The 24,000-nt window shown below is 35.2% G+C and overlaps 1 protein-coding gene across 4 annotated transcripts in view; it reads right to left on the bottom strand.

The window, feature by feature from the left end:
• LOC123561415 (dentin sialophosphoprotein-like) overlaps positions 1-24,000 on the bottom strand; it is a 124,115-nt gene that overhangs the window by 5,594 nt on the left and 94,521 nt on the right. For all 4 annotated transcript variants that reach the window (XM_045353769.2, XM_045353771.2, XM_045353767.2 and 1 more), the window contains exons 3-5: positions 4,807-5,471; positions 1,503-1,608; positions 332-423 (exon numbers count right to left, since the gene is read on the bottom strand). In XM_045353769.2, the coding sequence (XP_045209704.2) occupies positions 332-423; positions 1,503-1,608; positions 4,807-5,471 (863 nt within the window). The remainder of the gene's footprint in view (positions 1-331; positions 424-1,502; positions 1,609-4,806; positions 5,472-24,000) is intronic.

Genomic DNA, 24,000 nt, shown 5'->3' with positions numbered 1-24,000 from the left:
TGGAATGGATACAAAATGAAGCTATTCACCATTGACCTCTTAGTGTCACCATGACCTTGGACATTGATCAATGCTCAGAAGAACAATCTGGTGATGTCAGCAAATGATGCTTTTTCTATGAAAATCCATTATACAATCTAGAAGATAAAGGGCAACAAGAAATGAACAGACTGACACACTTGACAGCCTTTAAACTGAGTCTCTCTATTTTAATTCTTGCAAATACAGCCAAATTATCTGTCTGCCAAGTTTTAGGGAAACAATCTGCCGGTATGCCATTTACTGGTGTGCCACATAACACCAAAATCAATGAAAGACTACCACATCTTACCTTGTGTTGCTGGCACAAGTCTTGGAACTGTCGGAACTTTTGGCTTACCAACAAGTTGGCTTTTCCTACAGCTGATCGGACCTTTCCACTACCTATAAAAAGCAAACATGCATTATATACCTTTGGTATGGGTTTAACAACAAATTTCAACAGTAAATTATCAGACTGTGGTCGGTTATTGTGTTCCTGCATTCTGTACAAGTACTGCTGGAACAGCAATGATTTCCTTTATGCATTGTTAAATATTGATTTGATATATAAAAGTTGTTGTTTGAATGTTACACTTACATTGCTCTCTGCCAGTTTTTCATCATTCTAGACAACCTAGTATTGTAAATACTAAGTTACTGGTATTTTAGGCATTCTATGTTATATATACGGTAATACAAAATAAATAAATGAAGCAAAGAAATACTACAGATATGCTTTTTTAAAAATTCTTTTTCGTATGCACATGTTTTGGAGAGTAACTGGTACCTATATATGTGCATCTTAGTTTGTATTTAGCAGACAGCATTTTATCTACTGTGCTGATGCTATCTTGAAATGTACCAACAATACAATGGGAGACATACAATTGGGACTTTTTCCAAGAAATTTCATTATCTTTGAAAAACATCTTGGCCAAGCCTGTATAGATACAGCAAAACAAGTATATCAATACAATATAGTCTACATAATAATAGAGTTAAGAGATACAATTTACATTTTGTAGACAAGATTTGAACTCTTTCTTCTTACTTCAATATTCTGAACAAAATCGAACAATGAGCAAAACAATAAACCCTCTCTTCCTCCAACAGGAACTTAACGAGGAAAGCACCATCCTTACAACAACTTATAGAACTACTAAATCAAACCTCTGGTGTGTGTATACAACAACTTTAAGCCTTGTGTAACAACTCACGGTGTTGGACTAGTTATTTCTTAACACAGTCGGAGTACAATATTCACCAATGAGGCGGATGCTTCCTGATAACGGTCTTTACCCTCAAAGCATGCAACTGTTTCTCATTTTAGCCTTTCCTTTTATCAAGAACATGTGTGGCTTCACTCCTATATAAAACTCTGGTTCAATTATGAATTTGAGCTATAAATATTACCAAAATTTTCTAGTGTAAAAGCATTTTTCCACAAAGATATACACATACAAAATATAAGTACTTTTTACCTTCTTCTGATATAGAATCATTCAGCATTTCCATTTCACATTTTGAACACAACAGTAACAATCTATTCTCCTCTGCCTGGGCTAAACCAAGGAAGTAATCACCATCCTGAAACAATCAAATTAAAACAATGTACAACACTTTTTATTTCTTATAATGCAAGTTTATACAGATTTGACAGTTTCAAGGTTTTGTTCATGGTAACAACATAAAGGATAAATTAGAGAGTCTGTGCAATAATACACTGTATACCTGGCATCGCTGATGAATGCAACCGATGTACAAATCTCAGGACAGAAGAAAATGAGATGACCGGGTTCTTCATAGCCGGAACTTATTACACATGAAGTGAAGTTTCAGAAAAATAAAAATGTGCCTGTACTATTTCCAGAACCTAATTATTCTTTGCAGAATACCTTGCTTTCATCCAATATTTTATAACAAAATCAATCACAAACCTTTGGAAGCAATGTAATGTTTATGAAGTTGATTGTATTGAAGTACATAGTACATCTCCTAATGAAAAATAGTAATAAAACAGCGTGCTGGGGGGAAAATATCTTATTCTTGGACCTATATTCTTTTGATAAAAAAATACTGACTAGGAGTAAAATGAGCCGTGCCATGAGAAAACCAACATAGTGGCTTTGCGACCAGCATGGATCCAGACCAGCCTGCGCATCCGCGCAGTCTGGTCAGGATCCATGCTGTTCGCTAACAGTTTCTCTAATTCCAATAGGCTTTGAAAGCAAACAGCATGGATCCTGACCAGACTTCGCGGATGCGCAGGCTGGTCTGGATCCATGCTGGTCGCAAAGCCACTATGTTGGTTTTCTCATGGCACGGCTCAAATGGAGATGTAGCAGTCTTAGAAAGCAGGTTTCCACCAGGTTTATGTTTTAGTGTTTTTTTTTTTTATATTGTTTATTTATTGTGCTGCATTTATAAGTTAACAATATTCCATCAAGAAAAAGCAATAGATGAAAAAGAGTAATCACAAGCAGTTGGAAACTAAGGTTATGACCTATAACATAGGCACCTAATGATTACATTTCTCAAGCCCACTGGTCAGAAGGCCTGCTTGTTTGGAAGTTGAAAATTAACCTTCAGCCTGCTAGCAGCAAGTGATTCTGCCTTTGCGACCAGTGAAGACTAAGGTCAGCCTGCACATCTGTGTTCGCTATTCAGTCAGTAAATTTTCAGTGAACACCTCGGTACTGCCAAAATTGAATGACAATTTTAGAAATTTAGCTGGGTAAAGGTTTAAGAAAGCTATGGCATCATTTTTTGTCTGCTACAACTGTTGAATTTCATTAGACTTCTAGGTGTATCAGCTATGAATGTTGATTTTCATACTAGCAGGCTTTCATGAATAGGAATCAGTTATGAATTTGACTTATAAAATTATACATGTTTTGTTTGGTTTTTTGTTTTAGGTTTAATGCCATTTTTGACAGTATTTCAGTTATGTAATAGCAGGCAGTTAACGTAACCAGTGTCTCCTTGATTCTGTACCAGTACAAATGTGTTCTCTGCTGGTAACTGCCAACTTCCCAAGATGGATCAAAAGAAGTCTGCTTTCAGACACATTGCCTTTCAAGAAACTGTCACAGAGAACATACCCCTTGCCCGGGGATCAAACTCATGACTTTGCTATCTGTAGACCTGCGCTATCCCTAGATCTGCATTCTCCCTATTGAGCTAAGCGGGGGCTGACTTTCATGCAAGCAAGGCTTTCATGAACATGGATCAGCTATGAATATTGACTGATATACTAGCTGGCTTTCATGAATATGGATCAGCTATGAATGTTGACTTTCATACTAGCAAGGCTTTCAGGAGTATGGATCAGCTATAAATGTTGACTTATATACTAGCTGGCTTTCATAAATATGGATCAGCTATGAATGTTGACTTTCATACCAGGAGGCTTTCATGAATATGGATCAGCTATAAATGTACTTGCATACTAGCTGGCTTTCATGAATAATGGATCAGCTATGAATGTTGACTTATATACTAGCTGGCTTTCATGAATAATGGATCAGCTATGAATGTTGACTTATATACTACTTTACTAGCTAGCTTTCATGAATATGGATCAACTATGAATGTTGACTTTCATGAATATGGATCAGCTATGAATGTTGACTATCATATTAGCTGGCTTTCACGAATATGGATCAGCTATGAATGCTGACTTTCATACTAGCTGGCTTTCATGAATATGGATCAGCTATGAATGTTGACTTTCATACAAGCAGGTTTTCAGCTACGAATGTTGACTTTCATACAAGCAGGTTTTCAGCTATGAATGTTGACTTTCATACAAGCAGGTTTCCATGAATATGGATCTGCTATGAATGTTGACCTTCATACAAGCAGGCTTTTATGATTATGGATCTGCTATAAATGTTGACTTTCAGATTAGTTGGCCTTCGGACTTACTGGCCTGCTATAAATGAATCTGCTATGAATGTCAGATGCTCTTCAAAATAGCAAGCCTTTGGATTGAAGTATCTGCTATGAATGTCACTATGAATGATACTGCTCTGAATCTTGACTTAGAAACTAGGCAGGATGCTTATGTGTTGATTTTATCAAAAATTATGTCAGAAAATGTAAGATAAAGGGGGTGTCAATAAATAAACTTTCTTTCTGCACAATCTGAGGGTCTTAGCAGAAACTAGCATGTCAAAATACATTCTATGCACTTAACTTTACAAATTATATGAAAAAAATGCAGTATATAATCAGGTTTAACAAAATTACATAGTTAAATACCAAACAGTCAATTTATCCACAGGGTACATGCCCCTGGCATATCGGTTAGTGAAATAGTTTCGACTACTTTCAGATACTATTTCCCAACCTTTATCAGTACATGTAAACATCAACAGGACACCAAAGTTTACAAAAGGTGTTATATGGTTTGTTTAGAAAGTAAACAATGTCCATACTGTATAAATCAATGGACTAATTATTTGAATACACTGACTTGCCAGTTGTCATCAATTAACCCCTGAAGGGAAATATAGGACATAATACTAACTTCCTTTTAAAATATATGGCTGTAAGATTTGAAATGTCAAAACCTTGTAATTATATTAAAGCCTAATTTTACATAGTTCACCACTTTTTTGTACTTATAAATGTTTGTCTTATAAGGATGTATAAAACCTTTTTTGGTATGTGTAAGTGTTCTTTATATTTCACAATTGAACAAGAGAATATCTAACTACCTTGATCTGTACTCCTGTTCAACATGAGAGATGTGTGTTTTTGTTTAAACTAGTAGTAACTCACCTTAGTGCTATCCCCTGTTGACACAAAGTTTCCTACATGAGTAACGTGTCCATTTTCACCATTTATGGCAACGTCACAACCTACATCACCATTTACATGTTTATCATTTATTTCACTAGCACCATTCGTAACACTTTTAAACTCGAATTCCGCCTTAGGTGTTGTTTCTTTTGGAGACAGGATTTCATTTTTTAATGGCGGCCAGTTTGTAGGGGCCTGAATATTTGGGATTTTACCAATCGGCATGTCGATTGGTGATATCGGAGTCGTCAAATCAGAACGACTTGATCGCAGTGATAATGTACTTGAATACGGGGAACGTTTTTCGATTCCCTTATATGCACTATATTTACTATAATGTCCATAACCACTAACTGCACTACTAATCCGTAAATATGACGGCGTCCTTGTTGGCGTTTCTGTAGGAAAATAATCTGCCGAGTCTGCTATTATTGGCATCTGTGGATAACTTAAGTTTAATTCCTTTTTCTGTTTACGATCACTTCTAACTGAATCACCCTCAGCTTTTGAAGGTTTCTCCACATTTTGAAGTCCAGCACTTGCTAGTGGTGTCGAGCAAACAGGACTCACATTTTCTTCTGATATTCGACTGACTTCTACCTGTTTCGATGCATCAGTTTCACTTAACAAGGATGGCTCACTTCCTGAAAATACATAAAAGTAACTAGTTAATACAATCATATGGCACTCTTTTCTCCTAAACATACCTTTTAAAATCTTCCTTTTCAATCCATTAATGCTACATGGTTTCTTAGTAATCAATTTCTTTCATCAAATGCATGCTAATAATATTTTTAATTACATTTAAACAACATGGTAGTTATTGCGTAACAAAACACACTAATGACACGATTGAAGAAAACCAATACAATATGACAAGAAATTCAGATAACCCTTAGAGATACAATCACACAGCTCAGTGAACAGTTTTCATGCTATATTACCATTTTAATGACTAGGAATCCCCAACAGTTTCTACTGACAAATTTGCTTTTTCACCTGCCACAGTAGCAGTATTGTGACAAAGGTGAGTCACTGTGGAATGTCAGTAGAGAACAGATCGATTATAGGACTGTCCTTATAAGCTGGATTTTAAATCAAGACAACAGTATTGATTTGCTGTACAAAATGTTTTCTTCAAAACAGACAGGCATGTTGAAGTACAGGAAACAGCTAGTCTTGCAGTATCTAACAAACTGTGGAACCTCTCTAAAGAGCCGCCACAATTTGTTTGTTGTATAGTTATTTGCTTAGGAGAGGTTCTGGTTTGTCTGTGTTTGTTGGGAGGTATTCTTTCTTTTGAGTTTGTTGCAGACTGATAGTCACAGGTTCATAACAACACACAAACCTCAACTATTTACCCATTTAATTTAACCTCCTCATCGATTATTTATATCGAGAATGTTATCACAGTTTGTGTAAACTATGCTTCATGCCTACTTCCTGGACTTCTGACCAGTACTCGAGTCTTGGAAATTTAGCATTGTCAATACAGCCTGTCAAGTTCAGCCCTCAAGTGATTCCGATACGTGACATTCAGTTTATGACTCCAAGCTCCACCCCTGTATCACTATGTCACTACTAATGTAGTTCTATTTTCAGCATCATTAGCAGATCTGTGACAAAATTGGTGCTCTGTGATTACATCATGCTGAGACTTTTAAGAAAGACATAATTATGTGAGCAAGATTCCTATCAGGTTCCTCTATGGATGAAAGATAGGGAGTCATGCTAATGTCTTTTAGCTATTAAAGAATAGGTATTTCATCTTTCAGACATCAATTAGACCTTGATACAATAAATCACCATGGTAACTGAAAACCTCCTGAGGGTAAAATAAAATGGTCGGGGGGTGGGGGGGGGGGGGGTTCCTTAGAAAATGCAGTAGTCTGACAGTGAATGTACAGTTTGAAGTGCAGAGAAAATAAACAAGAGCATTAACAGCAGAAAAAGACTGTACTGTATAAAAAGCAAGAATATTGAAATAGGTATAGAAAATGTGTATCAAGATTTTTTTTTCTGGAAGTAATATGGAACTGATCATATACTAACCAAACATCAACTGTTTCAGAGTAAAGATGAATGTGCATTTCAAAAACAATCATGGCTACAGGTAAGAATATGTTTATGAAATATTTAACATATTTACCTCAGTTTAAGTCCACCTTCCTATTAAAACAAGTTAAATCACTTTTAAATACAGCTTATTATTATATACAGTTGACCATTCCTTAAAACACGCAACATACAAAAAAAAAAAGGTCAACGTCACTAAAAATATAATCCAGTCGTGACATACATTTTCAACAAACAACTTGGTGTCAATCAGGATATATATATACCCCTATTATTAAAAGAAAATCCTCTCAAGTCCCTACTTAATGAAATTAACCATGTAATATTATATGTCCACACATGTAAAAATCTGATAACATATTCCTCTGTTATATATAATTGTGTAAGTGAAAGTATTGTAACACAAAAATTGAATTCCTATATCTATCCATATCTATGTAACTGAAGTGTCTTCTGTCTGTTACAGTATAAAGATCAATAGGAAAAGATTTAATAGATAAATCAATCCTGGTGGCAAATTTTCAAGACAGACAAGATGATAGAAAAAGTGCTGATGACAGCAAAACATGACAGGAACTGATGACTGGTTCTTGTGTTTAAACTTATCACCTATTTGAAAAATAACAGAATGTCAGATAGACAAAATGAAACAATAAGATAGTAAATATTACAAAAAACCATCAACACTGATCAATTCAATACACCATTTAATACTGTGAAAAATCTGGTACATACCATCTAATCCAGTGTTCAAACAAACCATTGTAAAAGTTACTTAATTTCCTTATACACAAGTGTGAAGTGTTCTTGATACAACTTAAGATATGTTTATACTCTACCACAACATGCCTTGTATGACACAGCCTCAAAAGGACGAAAAATAACTCACAATCCAGTTTTTATACCATGATTTTTCTTTCTTTACTAAAAGTTTAACCAAATTTTTCTTACCTTATGTGGTGGATGTAATGAGAATACAATTATAAAGGATGGTTTAAACACCCAGATGCATGAATGAACAGCGAAATGTAGTATACAAATATGACGTGAACTTTACATCAAAAACATATTAGAAAAGTGCAATGAGCATATCTGAATTACTCATAAGATGAACAATACTCCCAGTGTAGAATGTGGTTTGCTTTTCAAGACGTTTGATGATTCAGGGAAGATTAAATTTTTAGGAACAGCTGATATACATATCAACAGAACTCAACAAAAAAATCCCCTTTGTTTATTTTGTAAATAACTCTTCTTTCTTGCATTTATTAGGTTCAGGTAATTTTTTAGTGTTTTCTGTCTCTACATTACCCAGTATGAGAAGCTACAGAAATTACTGCCGTTAATATTATTTTGGAAAATAAAGCATATTTCATTTTTTTCTGAAATCCGCAATTAACACATCCTGATAATTTAACAGCTTTACCTTGGACAATTTCTGCACCCTTAAAACCCTCTTTTCCTAAGAAATAACCAATTTCATTCAAAAGTAACATCTCTTGTTCGAAGAAATACTGTTGTACAAAAAAATAATTCTCAGTATTACATGCAAAAACATAAAATCTTACCCTTAGAAATATGACATAATTGAGCCGTGCCATGGGAAAACCAACATAGTGGGTATGCGACCAGCATGGATCCAGACCAGCCTGCGCATCCACGCAGTCTGGTCAGGATCCATGCTGTTCGCTAATAGTTTCTCCAATTCCAATAGGCTTTAAAAGCGAACAGCATGGAGCCTGACCAGACTGCGCGGATGCGCAGGCTGGTCTGGATCCATGCTGGTCGCATACCCACTATGTTGGTTTTCTCATGGCACGGCTCAATTATTTATATTCCAAAAATGTGCCCTACTAAGTATGTAATATACTTTCACAGATATTCACATATTGAATAATAAAAATGTCTAACTCAAAATCACCCAACACTTAGTTTCTCATAAAAACATATAGATCTAATTAACCTACATTGGTATATACTATGTACATAAGATTCCGACACATCAAATATGTCGACTAGATTATGAAGGGATGTCATAATGTCATGATTGACACCATATCTCGTTAATCATGTAAACTTTTGGCAACATGCATTCCTACTTGTTCAGTAGTACAGATGTTTTATACTTCATTAATGTTTAATTATTACCTATTAAATCAGATAAATTTCCTTTGATGTCCACCACAACATGCATGGCTGTCTCCCTACTATTTATATAATTATAATTTAAGATAACTTTTACGTAACTTTACTATTTAGAGCTACATTCAGATTCAAATTCAAAATGGTTAAATTCTTATATAAATCATGTATATATTGTAAACTACTGTTACAGTAATCAGTACCTTATATAAATCATGTATATATTGTAAACTACTGTTACAGTAATCAGTACCTTATATAAATCATGTATATATTGTAAACTACTGTTACAGTAATCAGTACCTTGAGTTTCCATTGACGTTTTAGCCACCACATGCATTGCTATTTGTTTTAAATTGTTTACATGTAAAAGAGAAATATTTCCGTAATTTCACTGCCGACTTTCATTCATATTTCATACTATTCTATTACAAGCACTTTGTTTGCAATCCAATCGACAAAATGAACATGACAGTTCCGCAATACTGCATTACTTTTATATTATAATCTTGTGATACGTTAATATAAATGTAAATTTCTGACATGTTTAGAAATTCAAACTGCCATATCACTGTATTATTACCTGCGTACAATACCTTATTATACTGTAGTAAAATTAATCAAATTCAACAAATTTAAAGTTTAATCTGTAATACAATAATGCATACTTCAACCATTGAATTATTCGTATTTATTTTCTCTATGCAACAATCGTATATCTTTTTAATTATTCTTATTTTCTATATTTGATTAATCAATTAATGCATTCACAACAATAATACCATACTGTGACAATTATAATGCTCATCACATCAACTTTCTTTTGAATTTTAAAATACTCTATACTTATCAGTGGGCTAGTTGTCAATTCTCTAGATTTCGACTAATGCAATGGCCATAACTCAGAGTGACAAAGACTATCTGGCTGGTTATTAAGCATAAGACTAAGCTTGGTGAACATCAGTTAAGAACTACTTACTATTAAGAAGACGCTGTCAATTTAAGCTCTAAAATTAAAGTAATGCAAGGGCCATAACTCAACAGTAACTCAAGCTGATCATCAAATCTGTTCAAAATGTGCCCGTAAACATTGCAGGGTTTTTTCTAGCTAGTTTGGGAACATAGCCTATACCCCCAAAATTGGGAATTTTGACACGTAAATGTTCCAAATTGGGAGATATTTAGTCCCATAGGATATAGTAAGGATGTGTTTAAGCACATTCTCATACACTTGTTTCACATTGTACAACCTCTTTAACATACTTCTATTACAAAATTGTCAATAACTTGGTCAATGTTTGTGCAGTTTTGATGAAATTTTTTTCAGGATGTTGACTGGGAATTTTTGCACTCATTTTGGGAAAAAAAACATACTTTTTTGCATTGGGAATATAGCCGAATAACGGCTATAAAAACGGCCGAAAAAAAACCCTGCATTGTGACCCAGTTTGGGTAAAAACTATGGAAGTCTGGGAGAAGACATGGTCAATTCTAACAACTTATTTTAATAATTGAATAAAAAGTTATTCAAGGGCATTATTCCAGAGTCACTGGGACAATCCTGATGGTTATCCAACTTTGCTGACAAATATTGCCCATAAACAGATGAACATAGAATAAGAACTGCTGAAGTCAGAGAGGAGACACTGTCAATTTTCAGTAATTCAAGGGTCATAACTCAATAGGTGAAGGCTCTAGTCTGGTTATCAAATATAACAAACATATTATACCAATAAACATTGTCACAAACTTTAGTGGACACTGTATTAGAACTGCGCCCCCCAAGTAAGAGACTGGTATGGACACATACCCACCCACCAATACAGGTGTTCCCATAAAATCCAGTCCAGTTTCACAGACATAATTATAGAAAGTCACTGCAATACAGTACATCTAATATAAAACATTTCCAAACAAATTCCTTTTAAACTGTTTAACTAATTCTACAAACTTTCAAGCAAATTGTTTTTCTTTTACTTCTTGCTATAAAAAAGTTTATTATTCACCACAAACTGTAATGTTTTACATCAGAACATCATTAATTCCATGAATGTTATCAAGAAAATCCTTTTCATGGTTTTCACTACCTTTTTACACTGACTCAGAAAAAAACAGATGCACAAGCTGAAAATAATACTGTAAACTGAAGAAAATTTCCTGTAATATATCCTCAAATATTTGAGTAAAACATGAGGCCTTAAGATATCTTTTTCAACAATATGCAAGCAAAGCACAGTAGTCAGTTAAACCAGACTGAGTGTTTTTGAATTCTTTTAATGAAGAACAATTAAGCCTTGCTGAGAATTCAAACCTTTGATTCAGCCCTCTTGATTTGACTGCTCTATCTGACCAGGAAGCATGTAAAGTGAACTAAAATACCACTTTCAATCAGGGTCTTACACAGAAATATTATTATTATCATTCTAGTGGCTAAGTTTACTAGGTCTTACAGTTCTTGCAAAGTTGAATAATGTGCTTCGGACGGAATCAGGGTCATGTAAAAGCAAAATATCATTTCAGATACGGGTTATACGAGGACGAATCCAGTTTAATGAGTGCAATATTAAGGGAGTTCAAATTTTCCTTGGATGGGTCCCATTCCTCACAATGTCCAGTAATGTACCAGCTAAATGTTAATCTTCATTCTGAGCTGCTTTCTGTCAGTAAAACAAGGAAAACATAACAAATGGACAAAGTTCCATCTATAAAACAGAAGCACCATGTCTAGCATATCTTAATGTTGAATTTCATGCTAATGATGTCATTGGTCAAAAGTTTTTATTGTTCAGTTAAAACTGAAATTCGAACCATGGTTGTTTCATCATCAAATATGGCGTTTATTGTACCCAATATGGAAATACATCTGACAGCCACATTGTACAAACATGAACCATTGATTGGATGAGAAAAATAGGTATAGAATTATTTTAACTTCTAAACATGTAAATGTGGTTGGTTCAAGTCCATGAGATCTGTCTCATCAACTCACTGCTGAGGCTCAACATTATACAGATTTATAAATTGTACAGTTTTGAATAGAATGTAATGTATTATAAATTTCCCTAACCTACAGCACTAACATATACGAATTACTGGCAAAAATGTGTCTTGCCAAGAACTGCTTGTTATTTTTAGAGATAGGCATGTGGATTTATATGTCTTGTCTAATTATCTCACAGAACCCTTGAATCAAAGGTAACATTTGCTTCTAACATTGGCTGTTACAAGACTGTTTTTTGTCAATAAATCAATGTTCCTTGAGGTAGTGGTCCCATATTGACAACAGAATTTGCTCCATTTTAAGCATGTAATTTCTCATAATGTTTTTTCAGCATTCTTTATTCTATTTCTACCAGTTTATCTTTCATAAAACACAGAATGTTCGAGATAAAAAAATAACCGTGTCTTATACGAGGGTCTGTGCAAAAGACCCCAGATTACATGTCCGATGTTGTGATGCGTCTTATAAGCGAGTGTGTCTTATATGTGAGCATGTACGGTAGAAGATGGTTTTCTGGGCAGTCAGGCTATAGGCTAGATAACCTTTTTTCTTTGATTATTTAATTTAATACTCCCCCACCCCCACCCGGTCACCCACCCACTACTATGTCATTTTCTTTCAGTAATGGCACCCTGACAAAAGAATATTCAGACTCAACCCTAAGTGTGACCTTGACCTTCCAGCTAGGAAAAATTCAAGATTGAGACACAATTTTTGAATGCACACACAAACTTATGGACAAACATATGATGCTCCACCATTTTTAATGGTAGGGGCATAAAAACTTCAGCAGTTTTCTCCTATGAACAAGACAAGGAGTCTGAATACTCATGAGCAGTCATACAAAACCACGTACTTAGAATACGTAATAGAACAGAAATTGCTGATTGTCATAATGCACAACCTTAAAACTGAACAAAGAACAATGACAGCAATTACCTTAGATAAGTTTAGTATATTCCAAGAAACATTTCCATTCCCATCTGATTGAAATCATGCAAATGTTCCATAATGAATATCATTTTATGCATTACACATATTTGCTTATATTTCACTAGTTACCCTCCTTATGACCTACAATGTCAACTTTTAATTAGTGAAATTATGTACACAGAAGTAAGACCCATCCAGTAATTACATAGATAATTATCACACTCAAATATCAACAAGGTCACAAGGTCATTTCCTGGTCAGACTGTCTATCTATTCAATTTATCTCTACTAAACAAATTCCTCTCATTGAGACAAAACATATAACTGGTTGTTAATTTGTAATGATTGCCACACACACACAGGCATCTTGAAGAGGTAAAAAAACTTGTTCTTGAGCTTTCAGCTGCACTTACTCAAGAGACAAAGGGAAGTAACTGTTACAGAAATCAAACAAGAGCACCGCCTTGCGGGTGCAGACACTCATCTGATTTTTTTGTCTCTGTATAATAGAAATATTGTCACACCCATGATCCAAAAGGGGCCATAATTCTTGCAAAAAAGCAATGTAGAGTTACAGTACTAGCTGTGCAGAGTCAGCTTTAAATGGCGAATAACTATTCCAAGTTTTAAAGCAATAGCTTTGACCTTTAAGGAGAAAAGTTTACCTAAACGCAAAACTTAACCAAGACATCTGATATTTTCTAAGTCTAAAAGGGGGCCATAATTCTTGCAAAAAGCAGGATGGAGTTATGTTTCTTGTTGTACAGAGACAGCTTTTGATGGTGAACAAGTGTTTCAAGTTTTAAACAATAGCTTTGATGGTTTAGGAGAAAAGCTGACCTAAACACAAAACCTAACTAAGAAATCTGATTTTCTAAGTCCAAAAGGGGCCATGATTCTTGCAAAAAGCAGGATGGAGTTATGTTTCTTGCCGTACATAGTCAGCTTTTGATGGTGCAAAAGTGTTGCAAGTTTTAAAGCAATAGCTTTGATAGTTTAGGAGAAAAACTGACCTAAACATAAAACTTAACCAGGCAACGCCGACGTCGATGCCGATCAAGTGACGACAAATTATATATAGCCCATTCCCCTTCGATTTTAAATGGAAATCTACAACGAGAGCTCGTAGAACACGAAATGCCCCCCTTGATGCATTCAGTAACTGCACAAGGAACAGAAATTATTTAGTCACTGTGCATTTGAGATACTGACCTCAAATCAATAATTATGTGTCATTTACCAGTCCTAGGTGACCTCTGTATTAAATGTGATCTTAAACCAAAGCATTCTTTAGTTATTTGGCAAACATAAGTTCTACTGTTCTGCGTCAATGTGACCTTGACCTTCACCCTACTGATCTCAAAATCAATAGGGGTCATCTGCTGGTCATGATCAACCTTCCTATTATGTTTTGTGAACCTAGGCCCAAGTGTTCTCAAGTTATCGTCCAGAAACGGTTTAACAGTGACCTTGACCTTTGACCTACTGACATCAAAATCAATAGGGTCATCTGCTGGTCATGACCAAGCTCCCTATGAACTCTCATGATCCTAGACCCAAGCATTCTTGAGTTATCATCTGGAAATTTAACTGTTCCGGGTGACTGTGACCTTGACCTTTGACCTACTGAACTCAAAATCAATAGGGTTCATCTGCTGGTCATGACCAACCTCTGTTCCAACTTTCATGATCCTAGGCCCAAGGGTTCTCAAGTTATCATCCGGAAACCGTTTAGTTGTTCATGTCACTGTGACCTTGACCTTTAACCTACTGACCTTAAAAATCAATAGGATTCATCTGCTGGTCATGACCAACCTCCCTATCAGCTTTCATGATCCTAGGCCCAAGCGTTCTTGAGTTATCATCCGGAAACTGTTTAAACTGTTCAGGGTGACCTTGACCTTTGACCTACTGACCTCAAAATCTTAGGCGTCATCTGCTGGTCATGACCAACCTCCGTATTAACTTTCATGATCCTAGGCCCAAGTGTTTTTGAGTTATCATCCGGAAACCAATTGGCCTACGAACCGAACAACCGAATGACATCTGCAAAACAATATACCCCTCCTTCTTCGAAGGGTGGGGGGCCTTTAAAATTGGCAATCATGATCCAAACATCTACTTGTATAGTAGTCGCAACTTGACCGCGATGGTTGACCTTAGGCTGATTATTCATATCGATTATTTCATTATAGTAATCAAGGGTGCTTAGGGTAGCCGTGTATATTTATATTGAATTAGTCTGTATACATTGCAATATCAAAGTATATATACTTGCATTTGATCAGTTAAAACTTTCCAATACACTAATTTATATTTACATAAATTTATATTTCCTTTTTCTCGTGCAGCTCGTGTTTTACGTACACTCCTTTTCAATAATAGGTTGTGCCTCATTATGTATTGTAATGCAAAGGTCAACCATCGGGGTCAAGTTGCGTCCACTATATGTCATGAAGAGTTACAGGAACTGTATCCTGAATGGTTTCATTGCGAATGACATTTATAAATAAGTTTCAAATACAGGTTAGTTTCTCACTAAAAACCTATAATTTTTTTTTTATATTGCAATTAGAAATAATACTTCTGAGAATTCTGTTCAGGTCCTGTACACCCATCCTTTCGTGACCAAATTTTAATATGAAGGAGTGTGTGGGATAGGAGTGTGGCACTAGTGTGCCACCAAAATATTGCAGGCCATATTAATTAGGCAAATGACATACACACTCTGAATTGCCTCTAAATGGGAATTAATGAACCAACATCAGTGTCATTTAATGTAAAATCAATAGACATACCAGTTACAACAAAGTCTCAATTGACATTACTACCATAACATAAGGAACTCTATAGACACCGAACTGTCTTCTGACCCATTATTATGATTATAATAATGTAAAAAAATACCATGCAATATGCAAAATGTTTCCGTATATCAAAGTATCAAGAAAAAGATACATTAAAGGGAGGTAATCCAGAAACTAACTTCTTTTAAAACATCATAGGACCACATACAAAGACACAGATGCTATAAGTCTTAGGCACTGCATTAAAAATTTACAGTTTCAATTTCATCTATTCACCAGAAACAGGCATATGTGCAGATCTCTAGGCACTTTAGAAAACTCTGTAACGGAACCAGATGTTACAGGATTAGTCAGACTTGAAACTCCACAGTACAAAATTATCAAACTTTTGTGTCTTTTTGTGTCCACAGGTACTGCATGCAACTGTGAAAGAAATGTTTGTTTTCTTGGTGTCTGTCAACAATATTTTATGTTATATATTTTTATTGTCAGTTAATCTAACCTGTGTATAAAAAAAATAACTTAATTTCTAGTATAAACCTGTTTCTCTCACACGATATAAATGACAATAAGCCAGAAGATGATTTGTCCTCCGAGTCAGTCATCAGGGTGAACATATACCTAATCAGGATCCATTTATATCCATGATATACCTTTTTTTAGCAGCATTACCATACACTGCCCTCCTGCAGTTTATGTGTTACTGTATGATTAATTTGTGAAAAATCATATTTACCTTCATAAATGCAGGGAAGCTGCCCATGCATAACAACCATCTTTCAAATATTCTCCTCCTAAATTCCTTCTCACACAATCCAACTTATAATTTTAATTGTTAATAATAATTTAGCCTACCTAATTAGTGCAGGTATTCTATTAACAGTAATTGAAATATTTACATATACAGTCTACGATTATTGGACTGACACAGTTAATTCTTTAAACCCATTAAACCATAACATACAATATGACTGGACATGTTTTACAATAATTTTAACTCCAATCAAAAACTGCTTTAATGAATGCCCTTTCAATGAATCAACACCTTTCTAATATTACTATACATATAATAGCAAAAGTATGATATATCCAATCTGAAACCAATTTTAATTATCAGCAGGTTTTAATTCTCTTTATCAGAATTTTAATACACTTTTATCTAAGCTTATAGATTATCAATTGATGAAAATCCACTGAATGTCCAGCTATTATAAACACAACAATCACAAATTTAAAGTTGTTAGTTTCATTTTTCACAGTTTCACAGTGTCACTTCATACCCTATCAGTTTAATTGGAGGACAATAGTTAAAAGTCAATACAGTCAACATTTACACTGATGATAACTTGATAACATGTTAACTAAGCCTAAGCCTGGTGATCAGAAAGTATTGAACAGAAATAAAACAATGTATTAATTGATCCACAACATTCCTATACCAGACAACAGCTTGCAACAGTCTCATTTGTGCCCGATATACCATATTTATTTTAAAATTCCAGGCTGTAAGTTTCCTATTTAACGCCCAATCCTCTATTCAAGTATTCTCACTTAATCTAATATCATTTATTGTTTTGATGCAGCTTCTTTCAGTTGTGCAACTACTGTCTGTCACTTTACCTTACTAGTGTTCTTGTATTTCTGCACCAGTGCTGACTTGCTCTCTGTCACTTAACCTTACTAGTGTTCTTGTATTTCTGCACCAGTGCTGACTTGCTCTCTGCAAGTAACTAACAACTTCTCCACATGACTCCGAAGTGGAGGACAAATGTACGGTGTTCCATTAGGGCCATCGTGCTATTGCTGTCGCCTAAGGTATGCATGATGCCACGGCAATACAATGACACCATGATGATGACACGACAGTACAATGGTGATGGAGCAAAGGCATGACGATGAAGATGCAAAGGTACTATGACCAAGACACGATACTATGTTAAGGTCATAAATGGAGCTTAAAGGTCAAAACTGTCTATCAAATATTGTGTCTGGAGCATAACTAAATAACCATGTAAGGTATTGACTTCAAACTTGGCATGTAGGTAGGTGGTGATGTGCAGAAAACCTGATCCAGGTCTGCAGGTCAAAGTCACACACTGAGCTCAAAGGTAAAATCTGTCCATCATATTTCATGTCCAGAGCATAACTTATTTTTACCATTCAAGGTATTGACTTGAAAGTAGGTAGTGATGAGATTTGAAACTTGGAATATATGCAGATGGTGATGAGACAATGTGCCAACTGCAACAATCTACATTACAAACCCCCTCCCATTCTATTATCCCCCGCCCCCCAAAAAAGTCAATACCTTCAGTATTTTTTAAGTTATCCTCTGGGCACGAAATATGATGGGCAGATTTGACCTTGCAATGACCTCGACCTTTGACCTACCACCCTGGTTGATGCACTCTACACATCCTCTTATCACAACCTACCTACATCCCAAGTTTGAAGTCAATTCTCTGAATGGTTTATAAGTTATGCTCCGGACACTAAATGTGACAGAAAGATTTGATATTTGAGATCAATTTATGACCTTGACCTTAAAACCTACAGACCAGGTTCATGGTCTCTGCACATCGTCTCATCGCTACCTGCTTACATGCCAAGTTTGAAGTCAATACCTTGAATGCTTAAGGTTAAGAAGTAGGCCTTGAGATACAAAAATCAAACAACACCAAATCATAGAAAGAAAGAGTTGTTTGACATGAAAATTGAACAGCATGTAAAACATGTATATTACTTTAAGAAACAAGTGTCAGTATACTGATATAAACATTGAATTCCGGAAAAGGACTGCCTAAAGGGGCTCCACTTCCGGACAGTTAAACGCCTATAAAAACTCACCATTTTCAAAGAACAGTTACACATGTTCCTTTTGATGCATTTGCAACAGCATGCGAGTGGTGAAATTTCGCAAAACAAGGTGGAACACAGTTTTCAGCAATTGTTTATCTTTATTTCTTTACAAATGGTATTCATTTTCAAAGGGAGACAACTTTTCGGAATATTTTAAGTACAAATGGCATTCATTTTCAAAGGGAGACAACTTTTTCCGATTATTTAAGTAATCGTCGGGAAAAAGTTGTCTCCCTTTGAAAATGAATACCATTTGTACAGAAATAAAGATAAACAATTGCTGAAAACTGTGTTCCACCTTGTTATGTGAAATTTCACCACTCGCACGCTATTGCAAATGCATCAAAACGAACATGTGTAACAGTTCTTAGAAAATGGTGAGTTTTGAAAGGCATTTGACTGTCTGGAAGTGGGGCCCCTATAGGCAGTCATTTTCTGGAATTCAATGTTTATATCAGTCTACTGACACTTGTTTCGTAAAGTAATATATATGTTTTACAAGCTGTTCAATTTTCATGTCAAACAACTGTTTCTTTCTATGATTTGGTGTTGTTTGATGTTGTTTCTCAAGGTCTACTTCTTAACCTTAATAAGTTATGCCCCGGACATGAAATATGACAGAGAGATTTGATCTTTGAGCTCTATTTGTGACCTTGACCTTTGATCTACAGACCCCTTTTATGTGCTCTGCACATAATCACATCACCACCTACTTACATGCCAAAATTGAAGTCAATACCTTGCACAGTTATTTAGTTAATGTTCCAGACACAAAATTTGATGAACAGTTTTGACCTTTAAGCTCAATTTGTGACCTTGACCTTAAACCTACAGAGCCGATTCAAACGCTCTGCACAACGTCATATCGCAATGTATCTTTATGCCAAGTTTAAATAAAACCTTTAATGGTTGTAAAGTTATTATGTACCCTATATCTATTCCCTTTTCCTGTGCTCAGCAGCATCAGACAGGAAGGCAATAACAAGACAGCGATAATATGATGGTGATGACACAACAGTACGATAGCATGATGATGATGGAGCGAAAGCACGATAACGAAGACGTGAAGTAATACTGTGTCTTCGTCATTGTGCTGTCATAGCATCGCTCCATCACCAGTGTGTCATCATAGTATCGAGTTTTCCCTAAGAAGGCAATGACACGACAGTGACAACACGAAGGCAATGACACGATGGTGATGACACAACAGTATGATGATGATGGAGCGAAGGCATGATGACGAAGATGCAAAATTATATCGTATCTTCATCATCATACTGTCGTAGCATTGCTCCATCACCATTGTGTCATCGTAGTATCGAGTTTTCGCTATGAAGGCGATGACACTACAGTGACAACATGAAGGCGATAACACGATGGTGATGACACGACAGTAAGACAGCACGATGATGATGGAGTGAAGGCACGATGATGAAGACGTGAAGTAATATTGTGTTTTCGTCATAGTGCCTTCGCTCCATCATCATCGTGCTATCGTATTGTTGTGACATCACCATTGTGTCATCGCGTGTAACATAATGCGGTAGCACGATGGCCCTAAGGGGGCACCATACAAATGACTTCAGTGATAGAAATGTCTGTGAAAAATTTACAGAACCAAGGGATTGGTATGTATGACATTTTCTTGATGAACTGCTATTTTGACAAAATGTTGTTCACAGTTCTGTCATCAGAATACTAAAACTTATTTTAGTAGTAAATGTGACATGAAGTAAAATAATTATGAAACATGAACACTCCCCAGAGTTACATTATAAATAAATTTATAAATAAAATTCTGTAATACACTATAATTCAGAATGATTTAGTATCTTGATCAACTGTATTTCCCCATCAATATATGAAATAAATCACAGTTCTGTAGTATCTATCTGGGTATGAAATATATAGGTGCTTTTAAAGTGTGCAGAGACCTTAGGCCTCCAAGGATACTTACATAAATTTTCATGTTAATTTTCATATCTAAAACAACAGTTTTGAATTATCTTTTTTTTATGTGACATCACAGACATGTAAGTTGATAAGAAATTGTTAGAAAATCTGCTTTTTACACCAAAAACCAGATAGCATATGAATTTTTAACTCTTTTTCCCTTACAGCTGCTTCACTGCTTGTATTTTTGTTATAGGTTTAATCACACAGACAAAATTTAGGTCATATGGCGACTTTTCCAGCTTTTGATGGTGAGAGAAGTCACTCTAGTTATTGTTTCAAAATTGGGCAGGAACCTGGGTAGAACCAGGGGACTACCATAAGCCAGCTTGATGGTTTAATTAATTAATCCTAACATGAAGAATTTTACACCCCATGCAAGGTTTCAAACCCACATTAATGAAAAGTCAGCTATCTCAACACTCCATCATGACTTTAAATACAAGCATAACTTTTTCCCCTGTATTGAGCTCCATTGACAACAATATTAATGCTTTCCATATTTTCTACAGGTCAATCCCATGCAAACAATATTATGATCTATGTGCTAGGAAACAATCCTGGTATCAATATCATTTGTTGGTAGCTTCTGTTGATTGTCTGTCTCCAATATCAGACCCCTCTCTATTCAATTACCGGAATTACTGGGTCATTAGTAAGCAGAAAACAGATGAGCAATTGAGCTTTTATAGACAGTAAGAAATAGTCACTTTGTAACCAAAAAAGCTATAAAGATGGCTACATTTTATGACATTTTTTCTTTAAAAGATTTATTTAAGGAACAATTTAACAATCTGACCCAAAAGCAAGTTTTAAAATCTGAATTCATTTTTTTTTGGTGTAATAAATTCTTACTCTCTCTCTGTACAAAAAGTTAGATCTCCACAAAACCCTTTTGTTGGCATAATTCTGATGGACCAAAAAAAATTGGGATAGAACAAGTCTGGAGTTAGCCTAGGCTGACACATGTATTTTTGATCAATATCGTATCAACCACACAGCATCTTAAATGTTGTATTTTGTGTCATGACCTTCTTGCTCAAATGCATGAGGGAAACATTCAGAATTTGAATACAGACTGAGAGACTTATATTTTACTTCAAATTTACATGAATGGTAAGTAATCAATCAAGTATGCTTCATAAACACAAACCCACTTGATAATCTGAAATGCATAAATAATCTTTAAAACCCATTCCCACAAAGGTAAAATTTCCATGTTTTTATTTGGGGCGACAGACCTATGTCTTAAGTATTGACCTGTAGAGACATTTTATGCAAATAAATGCATGTATAATAGATTACAGACCAATTACTTATATATCAAGATTTGGCACAATTTCCAAATTCAAGTTCCGACTTGCTTGAAAAATGATAAAAGCAGTATTAAAGGCTTTTCAATATATTCAATAAAAACATTTGGTAATGTTTATAAGGAAAATTTCAACCTGTTAAAAGTTGAACTTCAATATTCAATATCCGCATACCAATCCTACCATTTCTCAATATGTTCAATAAATATAATCTCTCCGAAATGCAATGTAGGCCCAACTCGCCCTAATACCTGACAATCTTGACAAATGAGTGTGAACCTAGCTACTGACTAGGAAAGAGTGGTACTTTAAATATCACACCCACTGGCACCAGATCATAAAGAAAATGCCTCCGTACGTGTTATACCCTACCCCTGGGTATTCTATAAGAACCATGGTCATGAACGGGAAAGTGCACTAACCCGTTTCAATCGTACATCTCTCAACTAAAACGCGCATTTCGGTGAATAGGTACCTAGTATATTGAACAAGCGATAATTTATCTTCCATCGTGCACCAGTCACATTGTCTCAATATTCCATATTTCTGAGATTATCAACATATTTTATGCTTTCGTTAACGTTACAGAAAAAACTTGCTTGAACTTCCCTAATGAACATCCGGTCTAGAGGTCACGGCAGTGCGCACATGTTTGGCGAAACGTAAACAAACAAAAACAGATTTTAAAAAAAATCACAATTTTACACTAAAACTCGAAATGATGAATGAAATTCATCTTGTATATGATCTTTAATTTGAAATCGTACTTTGGTCTGCATCTGTTCTGTATATTTTATTCATTTTGCACATTTTGCTGCATTTTCACATTTTAGCGAACACGTGTAGTAAAATGACGATTGACATACATTTTCACAACAGCCAATCAGATTGGTTTTGTAATCTAGAACGGAACTTCACCAGGGAAGTTCAAGCAAGTTTTTTGTGTAATGTTGAAATTACTATTAACTACGCGTTGTTTTTCTAAGATAAGATGTATTGAAAAAATGTGACCGGTACACAATGGAAGATAAATTACCACTTGTTTGATATCCATAGTACACATTTACCGCACTGCGTGTTTTAGGTATGAAATGCGCGATTGAAACGGGTTAGTATATTTTCCCGTTCACGACCATGGTTCTTATAGAATACCTAGGGGTAGGGTATAACGTGTAACGGAGGAATTTTCTTTCTGATCTGGTGCCAGTGATCACACCTACTGTAAACTAAGCCAATTGAAAAATGGCAACTATGTGTCCTGAACATCCCAAGAAAGCTAAATGAAAGATTTCTTTAATATTTAACATGGGTAAGTAGAGATGGAACAACTTGTATCCACATAACTAGTCTGGCTACCGACTAGATAATCTTTTTTATTTTAGAAAAAAAAAAAAAATTCTGTAAAAAATTCTGACTTCATCAGTCTTGGCTCTGATTATCTATGTCTTGAGAAGACAAGGGACATAATTATACAAAATTTGAATAGCCTCAGGAGTTATCTCCTTTGAACAAAACATACGGTCTGAACACAGACTACCAGCATAACCTACAACTGGTGTCATATTAACCTCGCCCCTCCCCCACCCCCGGCATCAAGCCTAGACTGACATTGCTGGAAACAGTAACAATTTAATGAACGCTTAAGTAAAGACAGGTTGCTAGCATTGTGTTCCAACCTGAAGTCAGTAGGGTGAGTCTGCCAAAAAGTTTCCTGAGGTCACTGATTAATACAAACAATTAGATCAACAGTATATAGTTTATGTAGCAAAGTCGGAGAATCTGTTTGTTGCAATACAAAGGACAATAAAATCCATCAGCTGCAATACTATATGATAACATGATAACCAAAGCTACTTATTGCAATACCAAACAAGAGCACCGCCTTGCGGGTGCAGACGCTCATCTGATTTTTTGTCTCTGTATAATAGAAATATTGTCCTACCCATGATTTTCTAAGTCCAAGAAGGGCCATAATTCTTGTAAAAAGCAGGATGGAGTTATGTTTCTTTTTGTACAGAGTCAGCATATGATGGTAAACAACTGTTGCAAGTTTCAAAGCAACAGCTTTGATAGTTTAGGAAAATAGTTT

Source organism: Mercenaria mercenaria, chromosome 10 (assembly GCF_021730395.1).
Source record: "Mercenaria mercenaria strain notata chromosome 10, MADL_Memer_1, whole genome shotgun sequence".
Taxonomy (NCBI): domain Eukaryota; kingdom Metazoa; phylum Mollusca; class Bivalvia; order Venerida; family Veneridae; genus Mercenaria; species Mercenaria mercenaria.
This window is presented reverse-complemented; position numbering and strand designations above follow the sequence as displayed.